Below are 20,107 nucleotides of genomic sequence, written 5' to 3'. Positions count from 1 at the left end.
TAAATAATTTTCACAAAGTTTGCCCTTGTGAGGATTCGAACCTGAGATTCAAGAAATTTTCGCCCATATTTTAACACTAAAATGTCCCCATTTATTTGGATAATTGGATGTTTATTATTCCTTGTCGACTAATAAAGTTCCTCAATACGTATAATAGGAAATCGTATATATGTGGAAAAAAAATTTAAGTTAAGAAAATATGCAGAGTCATATGATGGATAAAGGAAAATTTTCTTCTCTATGATTAGGAATTTGATGTGATTTTATATTTTTGTCGGTTTTTAAATTTCTAGTTAATTATATACTGATTATAGGAGTAAAAATGTGAGAGTTGCGATAATTTCGAAAAATCTTTCCGAAAAAGGGGAAGATTTCAATTAAAAACTCTAAATATGTGAAGATACGAAAAATTAAAATTGAGTTTTTCTATATGGTACTATCTAAGTTTTACAAATACTACGTGATACCTTTCATTTTCCAAAAAGTACGAATAATCTATAATAATAATTTTACGTAATTTATTTTCGCAGTACGTATTTTACTCATTTCAGTACATTTTGCACAATTTTTTCCATTTACCTACCCTTGCTAAAAACAAAAACAAACCCTAATTCTCTCCAAGTGCAACAACTCCCCCTCTCAAATCTATCAAATTTATTTGATTATAAAGCCTAAATTGTTTGAAGAACATGTATATAATTCATAAATTACAATCTATTAATCAAATTAGTTATTCAATGTTTCTTTTTTTATAAGAATCTGGTTGTTCTAATAGGGTTTGAATTAGTTAGATTTTTGTATTAGTTGTTCGTTGTTGGTCCGAGGGTAACACGAGGAGCGACGATGGCATGGTGGGCCTGGAGAGGACGGCCGACACGAGGAAGGGAAGTGCAGGAGTGTAAAATGAGGAAGGGCGGCGCACATGGTGGCACGGACAGAGGTTGCCATTAGAATTTAGAGGTGACGAGTGCGAATGACGGCGTTCGGTTGTATAGAAAGATGTACGTTGGTTAATTAGACTGTCGGAGATAGGCGTGGTGGTCGCCTGATACTGGTGATGGCGGAAAGAGGTTGGTGGTCATTGTGGGTGGCTAATGGTAGACTGGTAGTCACGGTGTTGGGTAGGTGGCCGCTAGTGAAGGTTCGCTGACCACTAGCAGTTTAGTAATACATCTGGAGTAAATTGGATGAATTTTGCTTTTTCGTTTTTGTCCAATGTACTACTACTGTAACATAATAATGCTTGTGTTTTACTTTTTTTTCTTCTTCTTCAAATGTACTTCATAGTACTAGTACATTTATAATTGTAATAGATGTGTTTGTAAAATATTTTATCAACGAACTATACAATTTATCAACATATTACATAATTATTACGGTGTTATGAAAATAATTTATGAATGTAGTACATGATTAACATATAATTTAAATTTTGTTCATTAACCATAAGACATGTGAAATTAGAGAGAATAGATTAGAGAGAGAGAGGTTAGAGAGGGAAGATAAGAGAGGAAATGAGAGGGGTATAATTGTCAATAGTGTACTACGATGAGTAAAATGTGTACTGCGAAAATCAACACCCTAATTTTATTAATTGATGTGAGATATTCCAATGAACAATAATTTAAGACTTTTGGTACTAAACTTGTCATTCATAGTAGAGGTGATCATTTAGGCAACGATTAATCAAGAAACATTTGAAAAGTAGAAGATATTTTGGAGTTTGGTGTGTCCACTAGAACTTGTCTATTGATAGGTTTGCAAATAAGGGACTTTAGCCAATGACAAAATAGGGCGACAATAACGCCACTTAAATACAAGCTAATTATATGACCCGTAATTTACTATTCATTCTCTCACAACTAGAGTGATATTACTAAAAACGGTAGCGAATTTATTATTACCTGACTAAAAGTAAAATACATAGGACTAGTAAAATACGATAGCTTTCGTGCACTTCCATCGATCTTAGCAAGGGAGCGAATGAAGAGGAACATCTTTAACTTCAATCTCTTCAGTCACATGCTGCGGTGGGTTCAACATGTTTAAAGCTTCCTGACATGCTGATATCATATCCATTGGATCTGGATCCAGATCTGGATTTGCTATCGTTGGATTTTGTGGGTCTAATAAAAAGTGTAATAACGAATTCTCATAATCATTATTATAATCACCATTAAGATCTTCTAAAAAGTTATAATTACCATATGTCTGATACTGATCCCAGTCCAATAATTCGGCACACGATGTCGATGATGGGTTGACATTCATGCCGGAGATGCTTGCATCCGCCATCAACTTATTCGTCGATACGCTCCCAATCAACGGTTGAACCGAAGGGTAAACCGAAGGGTAATCTCCACAATTGTAGTTGGTAGTATACACGTTAACATTGTGATTGTCATTGTTGTTATTTTCACCGTAAGTATTAACATTGTACAAGTTACCGCCGCGGTTAATATCATCGATAACAGGAGATTCTTTATAAGAACTTTCACCTTCTATCATCTCATCTACTTGTAATTCAAAGATTTCATTTTGTTCTCTTTCAGACTTCTCTTTAGGAGTGAGTACATTCTTCTTATATATTCTACACAATATGAACTTATCCAACTGCAAATACAAACCAAAACCAACATTAAATATCTTGTTATTTTATTTTTTATTTTATTTTTTTGAAAAGATTATCATTTCATTTAGGGATATTCTTTCGTATATCCCTTAACTTTTTTATTTTCTAAGATGTACCCCACTTTTCTTGCAAAAAAAAGTTTGACCGTCAATAACTCTTGGTTACAAGTTCAGAATACGATAAAACTTTTTTTTCAAAATTAACCGTCTTTTAAGAGGTCTTCAGTTTGAAAAAGAATTCACCGACGTCTTATAGTCGGGAATTATGGTCGGTCAAAGTTTATTCGGTTAAAAAGTTTTGACCAACCATAACTACCGGCTACGAGTTCAAAAAGCGGTGAATTATTTTTTCAAATTCAATGCCTTGACGAGATAACTCGTTTGAAAAAAAAAATTACCGTTTTCCAAACTTGTAACAGAGAATTATTGTCGGTCAAATTTTTTTTTAAAAACAAGGGATACACCTTAGAAAATGAAAAAGAAATTAGTGAGAATTGAGAAATTTAAGTACATACCCTCATACTATTAGGGTCGCGAGCATCGTCCCCATCATTAATAGAAGAATGCTTTCTTTTTATAACTTGAGAAGGTACGGCGGCGGCACGAAATTCGTGCATAATCCAAAGGGTCTTCTCACCCTTAGGAGGCTTGCCCTTGTAAAATACAAGGGCCCTCCTAGAACCAACTTTGACGCCATCCCGTTGGATGGCTTTATCAGCTCCGGTGGCTTTCCAATAACCATCACCTGCCTGTCGATTTGGCCGACTCCCATTAGGATACTTTTTGTCTCTTGGTGTGAAGAAATACCACCCTTTGTTACCTTGGGGACAATACTTCTCTATGTATTGTAGTAGTAGCCACCAGAAGAAAACATTGTATTAACAACGATAAATTATACAACAACAAAAAAAAAAAAAAAAAAAAAAAAAAAAAAAGCATATAAAAGCCTAAAAAGCATAATATTATCGTTTTGAAAAATAAAAAACTACTCTGTTATACTATACATGAAAGTACTTATACAGTTATACTTCCATACCACTTTATCATAGTTTTGTTTTCGCAAAATCCCCTATCTATAAAAGCTAAAACATTTAGGGGTTGTGATTCGCTATTGAATTTTGGAAAAAAAATCTGATTTTTATTAATGTAGGCCCCATGATCAGCTAATTAATTAACTTCTCTCCTCCTCCCTCTATTCTTCTATTAATTCATTAATTAACAAGTAATCGTCATATAGAAAGTACTATTGATTATTCTTCTATTAATTCATTAATTAACAAGTAATCGTCATATAGAAAGTAATATTGATTGAATAATTTCTTCAGATATTAAGTTTTACAAAAGTTAAAGAAAAAGTATTGTATTAGAGGCAGATCGAATAATATCATATTAGTATTTTTTTTTTTTAATTGTGTATAATATTTTGTATATCAGAAATTTAAAGCAAACCATGCATTTTTTGCATGGTATAAAACTAGTTTTCATTGTTTTTGCAAATTTTATTTCCCATTTCCATACCACGTAAATAGATTGAATGACTAATGCTAAGGACTTTCTTCTTTGGTACGGAGTATTTTATATTTGTCTTCAACTTTCTCCTCTAACAAACAAATAAATAAGATATGGAATACATTTTATTTTGCTTATAGAGCCCCAAAACTAGCTGTCTAGCTCCATACAATACAAGTATACAACCTGTTTAAAAGCAATCTTAGATTGTCAAATCTTTTTTATTATAGGTTTATAAAAAAACCGCTAAAATATATGTCAAATCTATAAAGTATGGTACAAAAATACCGGTTAAAATTGAGTAATCAAAGTTAACGAGCACGATATAAACAAAGTAGTTTTTTTTCTAAAAAAGCAAAAACAACAGTCACAAACTCTACTCTACCATGCGTTCTTATTTAATTAAGGGTAACATTGTCATTGCACAACCCTTTGAGGGGCAAAATTGTCCAAGCCAAAGGTTATGCCGTTATGAGCACATACAACTATTATAATGTACGTAAATTAACGAGTTCTCCTTTTCTATATAGATTATGGATATGGAAACAAAATTAACATAGAAATAGAAATAGACTTAAAAAAGTATTATTAACATCATGATCTCGAATTCAACAAGCAAGACTAAGCATAATTGTGAAACGATCAAATTTTGACAAATATCCAAAAATCGTAAATAATTTCAGTACATACCAGCAAGGTTGTAATTTGTAAACAAATTTAAACGAATATCCAAAAATCGTAAATAATTTCAGTACATACCAGCAATCGTAAATAATTTCAGTACATACTAGCAAGGTTGTGACATGTAAACAAATTTTGACGAATATCCAAAAATCGTACAGTAAATAATTTGTGTACATACCAGCAAGGTTGTAATTTGTGAACAAATTTAAACGAATATCCAAAAATCGTAAATAATTTCAGTACGTACCAGCAATCATAAATAATTTCAGTACATACCAGCAAGGTTGTGATATGTAAACAAATTTTGACGAATATCCAAAAATCGTATAGTAACTAATTTCAGTACATACCAGCAAGGTAGTCAGGATTATGCTCGTAGATATTAACATCATGCATCAAATTTGGGTGCATCTTGCCATCATCCTTCATCCTTGGTAGTAAATATTCGATAATGAGCTCCTCATCCGATGGATCGAACTTATAACCGGGCGGAAACGAATTGAAATACTCCTCAATTTCTGCAATTGTTGTCATTGTCATTTTTTTTAGTTTTTCCTCTTTATGCTCGAGGGTTTAGCAAATTAGGTTAAAATCGTGAGAATTCTTGATTTTTTCTCTATTTATTTCTATTTATGGAAGTCAAATAGATGCAACTCTAAATCGGAATCAGACTAAGATTCTGAAAACATATAATTATTTTAACAATATTAACTGTATTTGTAAATCTAAGATTCTAATTATGATCAAACTTTATCTTATTCTGAAATTGTTTATCTTTTAAAATTAAAATCCTATCTTTAAGGGATTCTGTAAAAAAAAAAAAAATTATATAGTTGGGTTTAGTATTTTTTTTATTTCCCTTTATTTGTAATTTGTTACTCCGCGACACACGTGGCACAAAGCGTATAAACAATAAACAATAAACAATAAACACAAAGCTGGAAAAAATGCTAGGAACTTGAATATACACCATCTGTCCAAAAAAAAAAAAAAAAAAAAAAAAAAACTACTACTCCTATGACTGCAACTGTTAAGAGGTACAAATCTACATCGGTTTTTCGACATTATATTCAGGAATTTCGGTCTGTAAACATTCCCGAGTCATGGTATTAACTCTCTATATATAAGACATAAAACCTTCAATGGTAGCGGGTAATGAGTATGCTCCGGGAGAAAGAGTATCAAAATCCACATATACGCGCATTCAATGATAATGATCAGCTCTTTTTTGGTTACTGGGGGATGACGATCAGGAAGTCGTCAAGAAGCCCAACGAATGCTGCTGGAAGCCAACTTGCTTTCTTCATTTACAAGGTAGTCGATGGATTCCATTAATATAACGACAGGTGATATATTCAACATGCCCTATGAGCCGTTCTCCAATCCATTGGTCACAACGCCCTACACGACAAGATAAAACAAGAAATAAGAATTTAGCATCACAAATGCAAAAAAAAAATTAAAAAATGCGAAGAGCAGCTGGGCACAGAGGGGTGATTAATCGTGGATTGGGTACGGAATTTGTCAGAAAGTATCAACTGTCGGTAAGTATCAGAAACTTCCCTACTAAGCATGACATGGGGTTGTCGGGTCAATGTGGATATCAAAAACTGCTCGTGACATGGGTTTGAAACAGGTAGGCACTAAACAAAGACGACAAATACATCCCGCACAGTGGAAAGTAATATTTGCCTGCTACTGCGTCTGACTAACAAGAGTAACAACTCAATTAGACAGGAGAAGACAGAAAAAAGGCTCTGGAAATAGGTGTCACGCCTACCGGCGCTCTACTTCCAGACTTCAACAATAAAGGATAAGAGTCGCATTAATTATTAATTTGGATAGGGGAAACAAAATGGCCCAATTAAATAAGATAATTATATATGTGCAGTATTTGACTAAGCCAGCATATGTCCTCAAGTAAGTTCAGCTGATTAAAAAGAAATCAAAATTCTACGATGTCAAACCTTGCTCCTTAAAATCTGTCATCTTCCTTGCATCACTCGATAATTAAGTACCAAGTCCTCAGGTTTTTTCCAAACGTACGCTCGAACAGTTGCCAAGCTCATTTCTGGGGATAACACCTGAAACACAAAGACACGCAGCAGAATAATATGAGAATTCGGTTTGAGACACCACCTTTTGAAACGTTCATTTGCCAGTCTTAACTGGTCAGAATAAGGAAAGGGCACATTCCAGTCATCCACTAAAAGTGTTTCCGGGGATAAAACGTTTGGAAATCCAATTAGCTATGTATAACATCATGTCTCATTAAAACTAAAAGTGTTGCATTCTTCTACACCAGATAAAAGAAAAACTAAGTGTCATACACAGTGATACATCCAGTCATCCACTAAATACCTTCTTATACGGTTATAGATATACTATACGCACACGCCAAAGTTCATACGAAGATGCGAGGAAAAATATGACTGGGGCTAAAAGAGTCACAGACACATTATGAAACAGGTGCTTCCACCAAAACCGGAATCCTGTCAAAAATGAAGCTACAAGGCCTATAACCATGGTATTAAATCTCAATTTGAGACACGATTTCAAGATCGGATGAATGTAGCCTGAACTTGATCGCTGTGCCATGAATGCGGTTGATATTGCCTCATTATGCAGTCACAGTAACCTTCAAAACCTTGATAACTTGGTCGAGATGATGTGCTGTGGCCCGGATTTAATACCATGGCTACAGAAGAAATAAAGAATAGAAAGACTCAAGACGGTGTTATCAAACTCAACTTACCTGATTATTGCACAAGATTTCAATAGAAGGCTTCAGTCGCTGCCAAGGTCTCAAACTACTTTTAAAAGAGCCGTCTCCTAAGGCCACTGAGTTCTGTAATGGACCTCCAGTCAAACTTGGAGCAAACGGCTGCTCTCCAACAGCACCGTCTAGTGGTTTTTCAAGGACCATCTTTTCAACGACATAGGTGGTCACCTATATTAAAAGACAAAAATAGGAGGATGCAATATATCCAAGTTAGATTCTGATTGTTCAATCACGAATAGCGACCAGTGCCATATACTGAGTGATTTGCAAATAGACAGTTGCATTAAACACATCTTCATCACGAAAAATTAAGAATTAGAAAAAGATAACTTAACCATAATGCTAAATCAGACCAAAACAGATGTCGACTATGTTGGTGTACCAACCCACAATCTAATTTTAACAGCAAAAACTATCAAGCAAAACACATTATCTGACCACAATTGATTTACAAAATATGCCTCAGTTTTATATATTTTTCCTGATTTGACAGTTCAGTAAAAAGTCTTTCTGCATAAAGGCAAAACTGCTCACGAGAACCAAGCAGCTCTACATTCAGCAAAAGAAAACCTAAAATTGCAATTTCTACAAGCAGTTAATTTTTTTTTTGAAAGTTACAAGTAGTTAATTCAGATGCACTAAATCCTTTTAACTCCACTAATAGTATTGTTAAAAAGTGACCATAATTTAACTACCTGGTTACCCTAGGTAGGTATATAAAATCTAGTATAAGTTTCATCATGAAATGTATCACAATAGGTCCATGGCACTGGAGGTTCCTAGATACTCTAGCCTTCACCACTACATCCAAAGCATGCAAGGTAATTGCTTTGAAGCAAGGGAGTCAATAGATTTAAACCTTTTGTATTCTTAATATGCGGGGGGCACTCAATTTCCCTTGTGTTAGGATTTGGACGGGAGACCCTTCACATGGATATAGGTAAAAGCTGCACCTGAAAATATACAGCATCATCCAATAATTATTCATGAACGTGAAGCAAGTAAGAAAATAAAGATTTCAAACTTCTAATTTTCAAGCAAGCTTAGAACTCATATCAAGGTCGAAAGAGAAAGCACTAACAGTATTTTCTACCCCGTAATAATTCAAACTGTCTTAACTACTCCGTAATAAGATTGATATTTCTACAGCCAACAGCCAACAAAAGCGGTATCTCAACCATAGCAGATACAAAAGCCTGTCTCCATGGTGAGAAATAACCTTTCAGTCGTAGCTAGGTAGAACTTCTACAAATTTGAAATGCAACGGAAAATAAGCAACTAACTAATTGTAATTAGATGATTGATAACAGAAGTATAAAAGAGTAAACCGATTCCCAACCACCCACCTTTTTATTTGAAGGCAAGTAAGGACGAAGTGTCGTATTACCACTAGCAGTCCAGCGATTGAGTCAATATAATTTCAAGACTCCAGACTTCAGGTCTGACCTATTGGTTGATTGACTAAAAGACTAAACTTTTAAAAGAGAAGACATAAACAGAGTATCAAGGCACAAAATTGGCAAATATTTGAAGGATCTTGACGTGACTTCTTAATTCTCATTAGCTAACATTTACACAAAAAATTTATGCCGAGAAATTACTTTGTATTCTCTCTTGGAGGCAGGCGGTTCTTCACAACACAATCCAAAACCCACCAAGGGAAGTCCTTTTCATCTTCAGTGCCATCTAAGGCTGTTGTTTTTTTCCGCCACACACCCCCTTGAGAACCCTCCGTAATAATGGAAGGAGGACAAGAAGCAGAAAACTCAAATGGAGGATACACCATCGAATCATTTTCTGCATTACTATCTATCTCAACACGTGAATGGGTCATGCTTCTGGCAGATATATCCTTTACGGACTGAACTTCACCATTTGGCAATATTTGAGATCCTAATCTTTGCTTTCTTTTCGCTGACCAATGGGCTAACAAACCCTTGAGTGTTTCTCGAGCCAGGTTCACCTGCAGAATACCAGTATTTTACTTATCATTACTTAATGCAATTCAATAGAAGCATAAAAATAAAATAAAGGCTTAGGTTACACTTAGATCCTTTCTTTCAAAAATCAAGAGACTAGATCAGCTCAATACATGTCTCTGAGACTTGACCTAGAAAATACTCCTCCAAAACAATAAAAACTCAACTAAGTGGAGATGCAAAGTAACATCAGACTATATATACACTTAAGCAAAAATAAACGATGCACAAAGTAGCAACACTACACTACAGACCATGTAATCAGATACAGGAAGTTATTGCTGCACACTCCAAGAGTATTGACAGGTTTTGCAGCAATAAAATATTCTCACATATAGTTCCTACTATCGCTGTGTAGCAAAGTTAGCTGTCTAGGTTGCTTTACAGGTTGGCTAATTCTGCCTTTCCCCTGTTATAGTGTGATATAATGTTCACTGACATGGACATACAAAAATGCGCATGATCGCAGCTTCCTCAAGATGAATGTAAAGCCACAATCAGAAAAGGCTTATAGTTCAAAATAACCTAATACTAATACCAAGGCTTCTAAATACTAGCTTAGAACTGTGGGTGTGAGGAGGTTAAAATATCACAATTATTATCATCACTTTCACAGCATCTATATGATAATATAATGGGAAACTAGTAAAACCTTGTCATCTTCAGGCTTCCCTACTATGTTAAGATCAACAGAGTACATCTCTGCAGAAAAGCATTGTGGCGTCTCCAAGTGGATCGACAGACTGCCAAGCCTTGTGTCCACTGTGAACCAAGCGGGAATGCTCACCTGAAGTTTCAAATAAAAAATAACATAAACAAAGCAATCAATCTGAAACTAGAAAAACATTCAACTCACTACAATGTAGAAACTCTAACCATTTCGAAAAGCTCCTTCTTCTTTTCATCAAATTCTACCTGGAGAAGTACCATGGAAAAAGAATTATGAAAAACTGGTACCCAAGAAAGATCTCAGGAAAAAATTACTGAGCACAAACCTCAACTTATGCCACCAAAGTAAAGCATGTAATGTGGCCTTATTCTAACAAATATAAGTGTTCCTGCTAATATCAATTTCACCACACATTAAGGACACTATCATCTAACCTCGCCGTAATCTTCAATGATGACGCCTCTGGTTATCTCCCATAACTTCACAGAACCAGAGGTATCCTATCATACAGAAACAGGAAAAAAAATATTAGGCGTCTATATCTATGGCAAGCAAATCGACAATCATAAAGTATGATGCTAAGAACAAGAAAGTTAACATCAACATCCAACAATGAACAAAACATAGTATCATGTACCTTGGTAAGCACATGCCTCCGGTTATTTAATACCTCGTGCTGCACAATAGCTGGAGTTCCAGGAATAGTTAAAATTGGCTTGTGGTGGACTGGAATCTATAATACAAACAAGAATCAGATAACAAGCATTAGTATTACAGGTTCAAAGTTGAAGAATCTGAGAAGTACGCAGGCAACTTCCACAAATTAACATGAGTATTACGCATTGCTAGTTTCAAAAAAATATATATATATATATAAACATAAATCATTAACTATAGGGTAACATTTTTCAGAATGTAATTAAGAAGTTAAATAGGTGAAAATCTTCCATTTTTCATAACAATGAGAGTCTAATTTGCCTAAGACCAAGGTGCTATAGCTCAAAAGGTCAAAGATTAACCATTTCAGAACAGTCAACAGCAGTTCCCACATAAATTCAATCATGAAACATGACTTCCAATACAAAGATGCAAGTCCTAGTCTTAGACAAAAACGAAATATTTCTCCTCATGGATACATGAAAATAACTTCAAAGGGAGTATAATAAAATCTTACCGGAGAAGATCCCTCTAGAGAAGCCCTGGCCCTAGAAAAGGACAAATTTCCAGCCAAAAATGACCCTCCTTTTTGAAACACTTTCTGAGGACTCTGTCCTTCAGCTGGCCATCTATGAACCGAAGAATCTGTAGTGGCAACCCAAATGCTTTCATCATTTAGTGCCAACTGAAGAATAGGGTGCTCTTCTGCACAGATCAAGATGCTCTCTCTGGAGGATAAGTCCGTCAAATACAACTGCAATGTATAAAGATAAAATGTATTCAAATCTCACAACAGAACAAGCTGGGAGGCAAAGGACAGATGGAAATAATCTTGGCAAACAGTATAAATAAACTCCTCAGAGTCCTCACCGATTGGTCTCTACCACCACTATAAACATGGCTAAATGTTGCCGTACTTGCGAGGGCCCACACCGAGTCTGTATGAACAGCATAAGAATGTACACAGCGCTGCTGACCAAGATCCCATAGTCTACATGGAAAAGGAATAATGGTGAAACATACAAACAAAAAGCATGTTTCTCGCAAAAAAAAAATGCTAAAGTCTTTTGTTTATATCTTCATTCTTCACTCAACTAATTATAATGGATATACCCTCATGGCCGAAAAGATGAGAACACTAGTGAGTAGTAAGGTCACAGGACCAATAGAATGACTATGGGAGAAGGTATACATCATACCAAAAAAAAAAAATAAGATCAACCTCACAAAATAGAGCACTCCTACCAGAAGGATTTTAATTTAAAAAATTGGAAATATAGCAAATCACACCCATAAGTTTGATATTATGTGCAATCAAGCCCCTTAACTTTTAAATGTAACAAATCGACCCCATAAGTTTCTTTTAATGTGCAATTAACCACATATCTCATTTTTAGGAATAAAATTTGCTAATTAAATATTTTACTATTATTTAAAAACAAAATTATTGATTAGATTTTAATCCAAAAATTCATGATTATTAAAAAGCATGTTCAAATATTTTTTATTTATTTATTTTGGTGAAAAATGTTCATAATATGAGAATTGTTAATTAAGTTACAATGAAAAGTTACATGACCAAATTTTTGTTTATACTAAATTTGGTTCGCATTTCGTTAAATATGTAAATATTATATGTAATTTTTAATAAATATATTTAAAATAGTTTTTATAATGGAAAACAATACTCCCTCATATTCTCTAACATCTTCCACATTTCCTAAAACGGCAAATTCACAAAGATCTTCCACTTTCCTTATTTATCTATCTTTCGTGGTTATAATAACTTATGACCCCAAATTCTCTCTTATTTTCATTTACATCCACATATCATCCTTCCACTAAATTCTAGCCAAAAACAATTGTACAAGAACATAGAGAATAGGAGGGAGTAGGTTTTAGTTAAAAAAAATGGCAAAAAATTTGATTTGTGCTTAATTGCACATTTTTGAAAAGTTATGGGGCTAATTTGCTACGAGTGAAACTTAGGGGGCTGATTTGCACATAGTCCGTAAGTTATGGGGGTAATTTGCTACATCCCCATTTAAAAAATTATACATGATACCAACAAGACATATTTGGTCCCTCCTCTTGCACATGGGTGGTATCCACTTTGTTTATATTTAATAATTTCCTTTGTGAACATACAAAAAGTGAAGAAAAGTAAGGAAGTAGAATAACCAAAAACATACAAGCATACCTGATCATTGAATCAGAAGAACCAGATATACAATACCTGTAAGATATCAAAATGTAAGCCATTTGACTAGAGTTAAGTCATTTATTCATTAAATACAACAAGTCGAGCAAACCAAATCATAAATATCATAACATATTAAACATTCTTAGATGGAGCTCATAGATGGATATAGCCACTAGAACAACCAGTATGTCTTACAGACTACATTCATGTTTTTGTTTTAGAAGTAACAATCCCGCTGTCCATGGAAAATGTTCCATATTCCATTTTTGGGTGGCCATGAATAGACATCCACTAAGAATCTCTTCTTTTCTTGTATAGAATATGTTATTTACTTATTTGTGATCATTATGGTTTGTGAACCTCTAATCTTGTATTTTTCATCCATAACTTACTATGTTTCTTAATTTTTGCGTAAAACAAACCATGAGGTTTTTCCGTAGATAGAGTGAGTAAAGTAATTGAAGAACACCCAAGCATAAAGGAAGACCAGATGCCCATTAATGAAAGAGAAACATATCATCAATTGAAGGCACGAAGAAAAACCTCCGACTCTTAACCATCTGGCAAATTGTATCCACAACAAAAAAAAAAAAAAAAAAAAAAAAATGCTGCAAAGAGAAGTCACAGGAATAGAGCTCAGGTTTAAACCAACCCACATCTTCTAAACTAGGGTAAATCCTCAAAGAGAATGAGACATGAAGGTTTCACAAACCATTGTTATCAATGATTTCATTGAAAGCAACGAGAAGAAGAAAAAAAAAAGGCAACACGAATAAAACCTGCCACTAGAATCCAGCAGCAATGCCCTCACATTATCTGTATGTCCTCTCAACTTCATGGTTTTTGAACCAGACCTAGGATCCCAAACGCGTACAACCTAAAAAGGAAAATGGAAACAAAAGGGAATGCCCATTACAATCCTAATATCTCTAAATACATCTATGTATAATGTTATATCTTTTATTTGATGCAGTAGCTAGTTAAGTTAATACTTTCAAGACAGAAATGCTTCTATAGGATTATTATTTGAGAATCAGCCTGTAAAGTTAATTATTATCAATTCTACCTTCAGATTTTATAGACGTTCTATTCTGACAGGCAGAACCGTCGGACCTTCATTGAACAAATTGCAGAGAGGTAAAATGATATATAGCTGGCCAAAGCACTGGTTACCTTTTCTGTTCCACCAGAAACAAGTATGCTTCCGCTATCATTCATTGCCAATGCATACACCGATTCCTTGTGTCCTTTGGCAGCAGTGGGAACATACCCATGACTAGGACTGGGATGCGAAGAGATGTTACTACTAGAGTTTATAGTACGTAGGCTGGTCACTGGGGAAATGCCTGATCCACCATTAATTCCATTTGACGATTCTTCTTCTGCAACATCATTTAACTTAGAAACTGGAGCAAGTGCAGCTTCTATATCCCACACAAATACCTCTCCACCGAGGCCACCGGAAGCGACAATGTTGGTCTGAAAATACAAAACAACAATACAGAATAAGAAAATGATGAACATGTATGACAACAAAGCACAATTTAAGGACATTCAATGGCAACTGTCCTTAAAACAACAAACGAACATGTTAACCAGGCAACATTATTCACTTGTGTAAAAGATACTGACAAAGAAATTACATTTTTTTCAGCAGCGGCAAGACAGGTAACGTAGTCAGAGTGCTGACGTAAAGTCTTCGTGCAGGCACCATCAGATAAGCAATTCCATGTCTGCAGAAAATGACATCAAACAGCACACTTTTATTTCGACCGAAGATGACAATCAGGAATGCATACAAGAATGTTAATACAAATATCAGCTACTGCTGACCTTAAGTGTAGTGTCTGAAGAGCAGGATACAAGTGTATGATCGCCTAAAATAACCGCATCATTTACCTGTAAAAGATCATTGAGAATGTCTGCCAGATACAGACAAATGGACATAATAACTCCAAACAACACACGAAAATCCAACAAAACAGCAGCTATAAGCTCCTAGACTGACCAGATATGAAAAAACAAGATCACAATGATGGCAAACAAACACAAGAACATAGATCATATAATATGGAAACATGGTACTTCATAGTAAGTTTGGGTATTGACATTGCATCGTGACCGTTTTGAAAGTGTTTTGAGGGATATCGTGGCCATATTTAAGCAGGTAGCACCCGCATTTATGGCACACATGCACAGGAAAAGAGATTAGGTAGCGGGCCTAGCGGCAACAGAATTGAATCAAGATAGAAGCTAATACTTAATAATGAATCGCAAAAACAGTAAGAAAGATACCCAATCCACATGTGACTCAAACGTAGTTGAACAGGTAGCAGAATCTTCATCTAATGCCCATCTCTTTAATGTACCATCACGGCAACCAGTAAAAAGATAATCAGTTCTGTCGGAGCCATTAGACTTTAAAACATCCAAGCAATTTATTCCTGCGCAGTGCTGGCAAGAAGCAATGAACAAACCAGGTTGAGTAACAAAAACACAACATTGCTAAATTAAGCAGGGAAGATACAAAATGACATACAGAGTTCCAATAGACTGTAAGAAGATTTAACAAAGTAGCGTATGAGCCGCACATATCGCATACTTATATGGAAACATTAGACAAGTCAAGGAAAGTTGAGACAAAAATGCAAATATGCAACCTGAATAAGTAGGACATACAGATACACAAGGCATTTTCAATTAGAGCCTTTGCAAAAATTTTAAACCGACGACTATAAACTGAAGAGCTTCTGAATGATTCCACAACCAAAGTAACCAAACTACATCACACAGAACTATGTACAGAGAGAAAACATATGCTACAGCTAAAGAGAGTAATAATTATAAAATCAACACTCCGTCAACTCAACCAGAAATTCATGAAAAGAGACGATTTTATGCATAAAGACACTTGTCCAACACATGAAACAAATCCCATTTCAGAGACCAAGCTACAATTCAGGCCATGTAGTGTGCATAGATTAATAGTACCATGTGTTGCCAGTCATCGTGTTTCTTCCTGGCCGAGAAGTACAAAACAGATAGGACATTGCAAATACCAAAAAGGTAGGAGTTAACGGACTAGCAGCAGCATACAGACCTTTGAGTCATCAGATGCATTGAGCACATACGTAAATCGCTTCTCCTTGCGAGGGCGATTTGAACCAGATGCATTCCCCGTGCTTCCGACGCGATGCATCGCGAAATTCCCAAAGAATAGTTAGAAGTATATTAAGACACTTAAATCCTTTGGCCTGCAGAGAGTGATCAACTCTAAAATTTGCAAATCTTGAATTACTATTTTTCATAACTCGGACAAAAATAATTCACTAAACCCAGATGACTCATGGAAGCAAATTCATATCATGGCTTTTAATTCAACTCTGTTTACGAATACTTCATTAAGTGTGCATCGAGTATCCATATGAATACATTCGAAACAAATTGGGCAACAATGTACGCAAGTTTCACCAAAAAGACTCTGAAGTCTGAACCCTTCATTAAGTAAGAAACAAATTTGACGTACACTGTCAGTTTGTTAACCACTTCCATTTGTATAGCAAAATATAAGTTAAGTGAATAGTTTAATTCTATCCACATATTAGGTGTAAAGCTATGAAGTATAACATCAAATGAGTCGGAAGGGCCCGGAACAATAATGAACATCCAGCCACATTTCAGGCATACGAGCGAAAAAGTCAAGCCTGAAGTGGTAGAAGGTCCACATCTTATCCTGGCATAAATCAAGATTATTGCAAATGATAAAGTACTGTATACGATAATCACATACTAACCCCATAACCCCCGGCATACTCCAACCTACCCCTCAGCCCTCGTGCTTTTTAAACAAAACCAATCCTTCACGCAATTTACAAAAGTAATCTTCTAAACGTGGCAATAAACCCCCAAACAGAAAGAGTCATACTTTAGTTGTAAAACACCAATCTGCCTAAAATTCGTAAATCTTGATGAACCAAAAAAGATTTTATTTACTTCATTTACTGCTTAATTTGTTTTTCAAAGGCAAAAAATTTACAAGCATTCGCACAAATTTACAATCTTTCACACCTTCGACAACAAACAATGTGCCGCGAGTTATGCCATCTCTTTTTTTCGCAAAAGACATTTCCTTTTTACACCCATTCAAGTTGGCGATTATTCTATTATCATCTCTACAGAATCATAAGCGCAATTTATTCACTACCAAACACAGCGGATAAATCTTCGGCTAAAAACACCTCAAAACCTTCCTATACAACAAATTATCACAAAACACTACGATCACTCCTCAAAGCATTCCCCCAATAAATTACTCAGACAAGTAGAATTGTCTCTCAATGAAAATTGCTACAAAACTCGTAAGCATAATATATCCACTAACACGCCTGTGTCGGAGTTTTCAGCTAAAAACACTACTAAACCTTCCAATACAACAAAAATCATCAAAAAACACCGCGATCATTCCTCAAAGTATTCCATCGAAAAACTAATCAGAAACACAAAATTTCCTCTCTTGTAATCACAATTTATCCACTCCCACACGCAGGGTCGAATTTTCCAGCTAGTAACACCAGCAAACCTTCCTTATACAGCTAAAATCACCATAAAACACCATGATCATTCCTCGAAACATTCTGCTGCGAAATTAATCGAGCACGTAAAACCTCCCCTCAATGAACGCCAATTCGCCGATAAATTCATTCGCGAGCAACACTAACAAGAACACCTCCTCTCAAACAAGCTAAATTACTTCAAATTTTCAACAACAAAGTTGTTTCCTCCAATCGAAAAACTCAATTACTACGTAGTACAGTATCGAAACAATCATGAATTAATTATACTGCGAAATTTCAATCAAAATTAATAGAATTAACATTAATTTAACCCTAATTTTAAGAAAATGCGCGAAATTCAATGGAGCGAAATAAAGAGGTGAATTTACTAGAATAAGCTGCGATGTCGTAGGAGAGAGAAACGGCGGACGGCGGTGACGGCGGCGGTGACGGCGGCGGTAGTGGCGGCGGCGACGACTAGAGGAAGAGTTATTGTTTATGTTAAATTATTGTTATAGAGGAATGAATAGACGATGGTAAAACTAGAAAGTGATAAACATGTTTTTGATCGACCTTTGTTTGATAGTGTTTGTCGGATGTTGTAACTTGGAAGTCCAACACATCACGAAACAATTCCGTCAACATTATATTCGCCCTTATACAATATTTATACGGAAATTAAAAAAACTATCATTTACAAAATAAAAATAAAAATAAAAATAATATTGTATATTTATATGGGGTTGTTAATTAGTTTGTTTTGTTTAATAAAATTGGATTTGATGATCGGTTTTATTTGAATTGGGTTCATTTGATTAACTTTAACTGTTTAAGTTAAAAATTGGTGATGAGTTCATTAAGAATGACGGGTAAGATGATGTTATTAGGAGAGTTTGATAAGTCTTATGTATGTTTAATTATTGAGTACATTCGATAATGGGTAGTGGATATATGAAGGATATTTTAGCGGGTTTAAATATCAACAAATCGCAACTATAAGAATTTATGGGTGGAAACAACATTGAATAATAATTTATTGTTATAAATGATCTTAAGTTCTTAAATCAATATAAATATCACATGTTATTGTGTGAGTATTCACGATTAGTATGTGATGTGAAATTTGACAAGTTTATAGGAATCGTGGTGTATTCCACCTTCTATTCCAATATTTGGTACTACTCATTATGAGTGGTGAAACTTCTGGGCGAGTCGGAGTATATATGCTGATCCCGAGGCGGGCGGACGTGGCTAGGTGGACCAAGCCCAGCCTGATGCAGTGGGAAGGTCAAAACAGGTCGGCTGAAGCCTGATGGAAATGAACCCAAAACCGGCCCGTTTGGATCGAGAGCGAGCGGGTTGTTTAATATAATTTCAAGTAATATCAAATTATGGAGGGACAATGGTGGATTTGGGCAGGTCGGGTTGATTTCGTGGACCCGAATCTAACCTTAATCTATGACGAGGTTGGGTTAAAATAGACCCGAGGGTCGGGTTAGGTTCAGATGAGTCAAATCAGCCTTAAAGTTTGACTGGGCCTAGTACTCACCCCATCGATGTGCAATATTATTATTCCATAATTACCTATTTTCAATTTAGTAAGAGGTTTGGTTCACTAGTTAGGAATGAAATGGATTGGAATGAGAAATCATAGACGTACGAGGTTCAAATTCCATACATTCCAAAATATGTTTGGTTCATTAGAAAAATAAACATGAAAGAATGGAGTTTGAATCTATGAGGAGGAGATGGGTATATGAGATTCCAAGGGGTTAGGGTGGAATGAGAATCCATCCGGATTCTAACTCCATTCCAAAACACCCCAACCAAACACTAGAATGACTAGAATCCGTTCCATTTCATTCCAAATCTCCCAACCAAAAATAAACATGAAAGAATGGAGTTTGACTCCATTCCATTCCAAAAATAAATATGAAAGAATGGAGTTTGATGATGTTAATGTGTTTTGTGTCTCTTTATTTAATAATTTTGCTGCAAAGGATTGATCGAGCTAAATATAACATTACATCTCATGTAATGTAGTATCATATAGTGTTACATCTCACAACTCATGTCCCTTAGTTTAGATTATACTAGTTGGTTGCACGGCGCGCGATGCGCGCCGTCCCCCAAGTTATTTTAATCGCTTATTTTCAAATGCGTAGTATCGACTCTTGATTTGGTTTGGTTTTCTATATATTTTGAGTAGCGATCACAATGAAAGTCTCGTCGTAAAATTTTTTGTTGTCGTTCGAATCGATTGCAAACAAGATTACATTCGTAAATATTTCTTATCTAACTTTGTTGGTAACATGAGTATACGATCTGGTTCGGTTCTCTGTGCATGTTTAGTGTCGATCACAATGAAACTCTTGTTGTTATAGTATTATTTTGATGGTTGAATTAATTGGAAATAAAATTATAACCATTCGTAAATAA

General features: G+C 35.1%; 2 protein-coding genes across 2 annotated transcripts; both read right to left on the bottom strand.

Annotated features, from left to right (window-relative positions):
- Nucleotides 1–1,968: 1,968 nt before the first annotated feature.
- On the bottom strand, nucleotides 1,969–5,453 carry LOC141621073 (uncharacterized). Its single transcript, XM_074437788.1, has 3 exons — nucleotides 5,175–5,453; nucleotides 3,147–3,469; nucleotides 1,969–2,613 (listed from the first exon to the last, which is right to left on the bottom strand). The coding sequence occupies exons 1-3, from the start codon at nucleotides 5,362–5,364 to the stop codon at nucleotides 1,969–1,971; spliced, it is 1,158 nt and encodes a 385-aa protein (XP_074293889.1). The 5' UTR covers nucleotides 5,365–5,453.
- A 425-nt stretch (nucleotides 5,454–5,878) lies between these two features.
- LOC141619590 (uncharacterized) lies at nucleotides 5,879–18,252 on the bottom strand. Its single transcript, XM_074436600.1, has 19 exons — nucleotides 18,058–18,252; nucleotides 16,216–16,369; nucleotides 15,411–15,569; nucleotides 14,949–15,014; nucleotides 14,759–14,848; nucleotides 14,289–14,594; nucleotides 13,895–13,992; nucleotides 13,113–13,148; nucleotides 11,783–11,903; nucleotides 11,430–11,666; nucleotides 10,893–10,988; nucleotides 10,690–10,755; nucleotides 10,462–10,500; nucleotides 10,238–10,372; nucleotides 9,208–9,569; nucleotides 8,466–8,559; nucleotides 7,580–7,774; nucleotides 6,792–6,908; nucleotides 5,879–6,225 (listed from the first exon to the last, which is right to left on the bottom strand). The coding sequence occupies exons 2-18, from the start codon at nucleotides 16,312–16,314 to the stop codon at nucleotides 6,810–6,812; spliced, it is 2,298 nt and encodes a 765-aa protein (XP_074292701.1). The 5' UTR covers nucleotides 16,315–16,369; nucleotides 18,058–18,252; the 3' UTR covers nucleotides 5,879–6,225; nucleotides 6,792–6,809.
- Nucleotides 18,253–20,107: the final 1,855 nt, after the last annotated feature.

Source organism: Silene latifolia, chromosome X (genome assembly GCF_048544455.1).
Source record: "Silene latifolia isolate original U9 population chromosome X, ASM4854445v1, whole genome shotgun sequence".
NCBI classification, from domain to species: Eukaryota; Viridiplantae; Streptophyta; class Magnoliopsida; order Caryophyllales; family Caryophyllaceae; genus Silene; species Silene latifolia.
Note: the sequence above shows the minus strand (reverse complement) of the source record. Positions and strands in the feature narration are given on the sequence as shown.

Coding starts and splice junctions, on each gene's coding strand:
- LOC141621073 (XM_074437788.1), bottom strand. CDS start 5,364: ATGACAATGACAACAATTGCAGAAATTGAGGAGTATTTCAATTCGTTT. Junction 3,470..5,174: donor TAATCCTGACTACCTTGCTG/GTATGTACTGAA, acceptor TACAATACATAG/AGAAGTATTGTCCCCAAGGT. Junction 2,614..3,146: donor GCGACCCTAATAGTATGAGG/GTATGTACTTAA, acceptor TTGTATTTGCAG/TTGGATAAGTTCATATTGTG.
- LOC141619590 (XM_074436600.1), bottom strand. CDS start 16,314: ATGCATCGCGTCGGAAGCACGGGGAATGCATCTGGTTCAAATCGCCCT. Junction 10,501..10,689: donor TCATTGAAGATTACGGCGAG/GTTAGATGATAG, acceptor GTACTTCTCCAG/GTAGAATTTGATGAAAAGAA. Junction 7,775..8,465: donor GCATATTAAGAATACAAAAG/GTTTAAATCTAT, acceptor CTTTTAATATAG/GTGACCACCTATGTCGTTGA.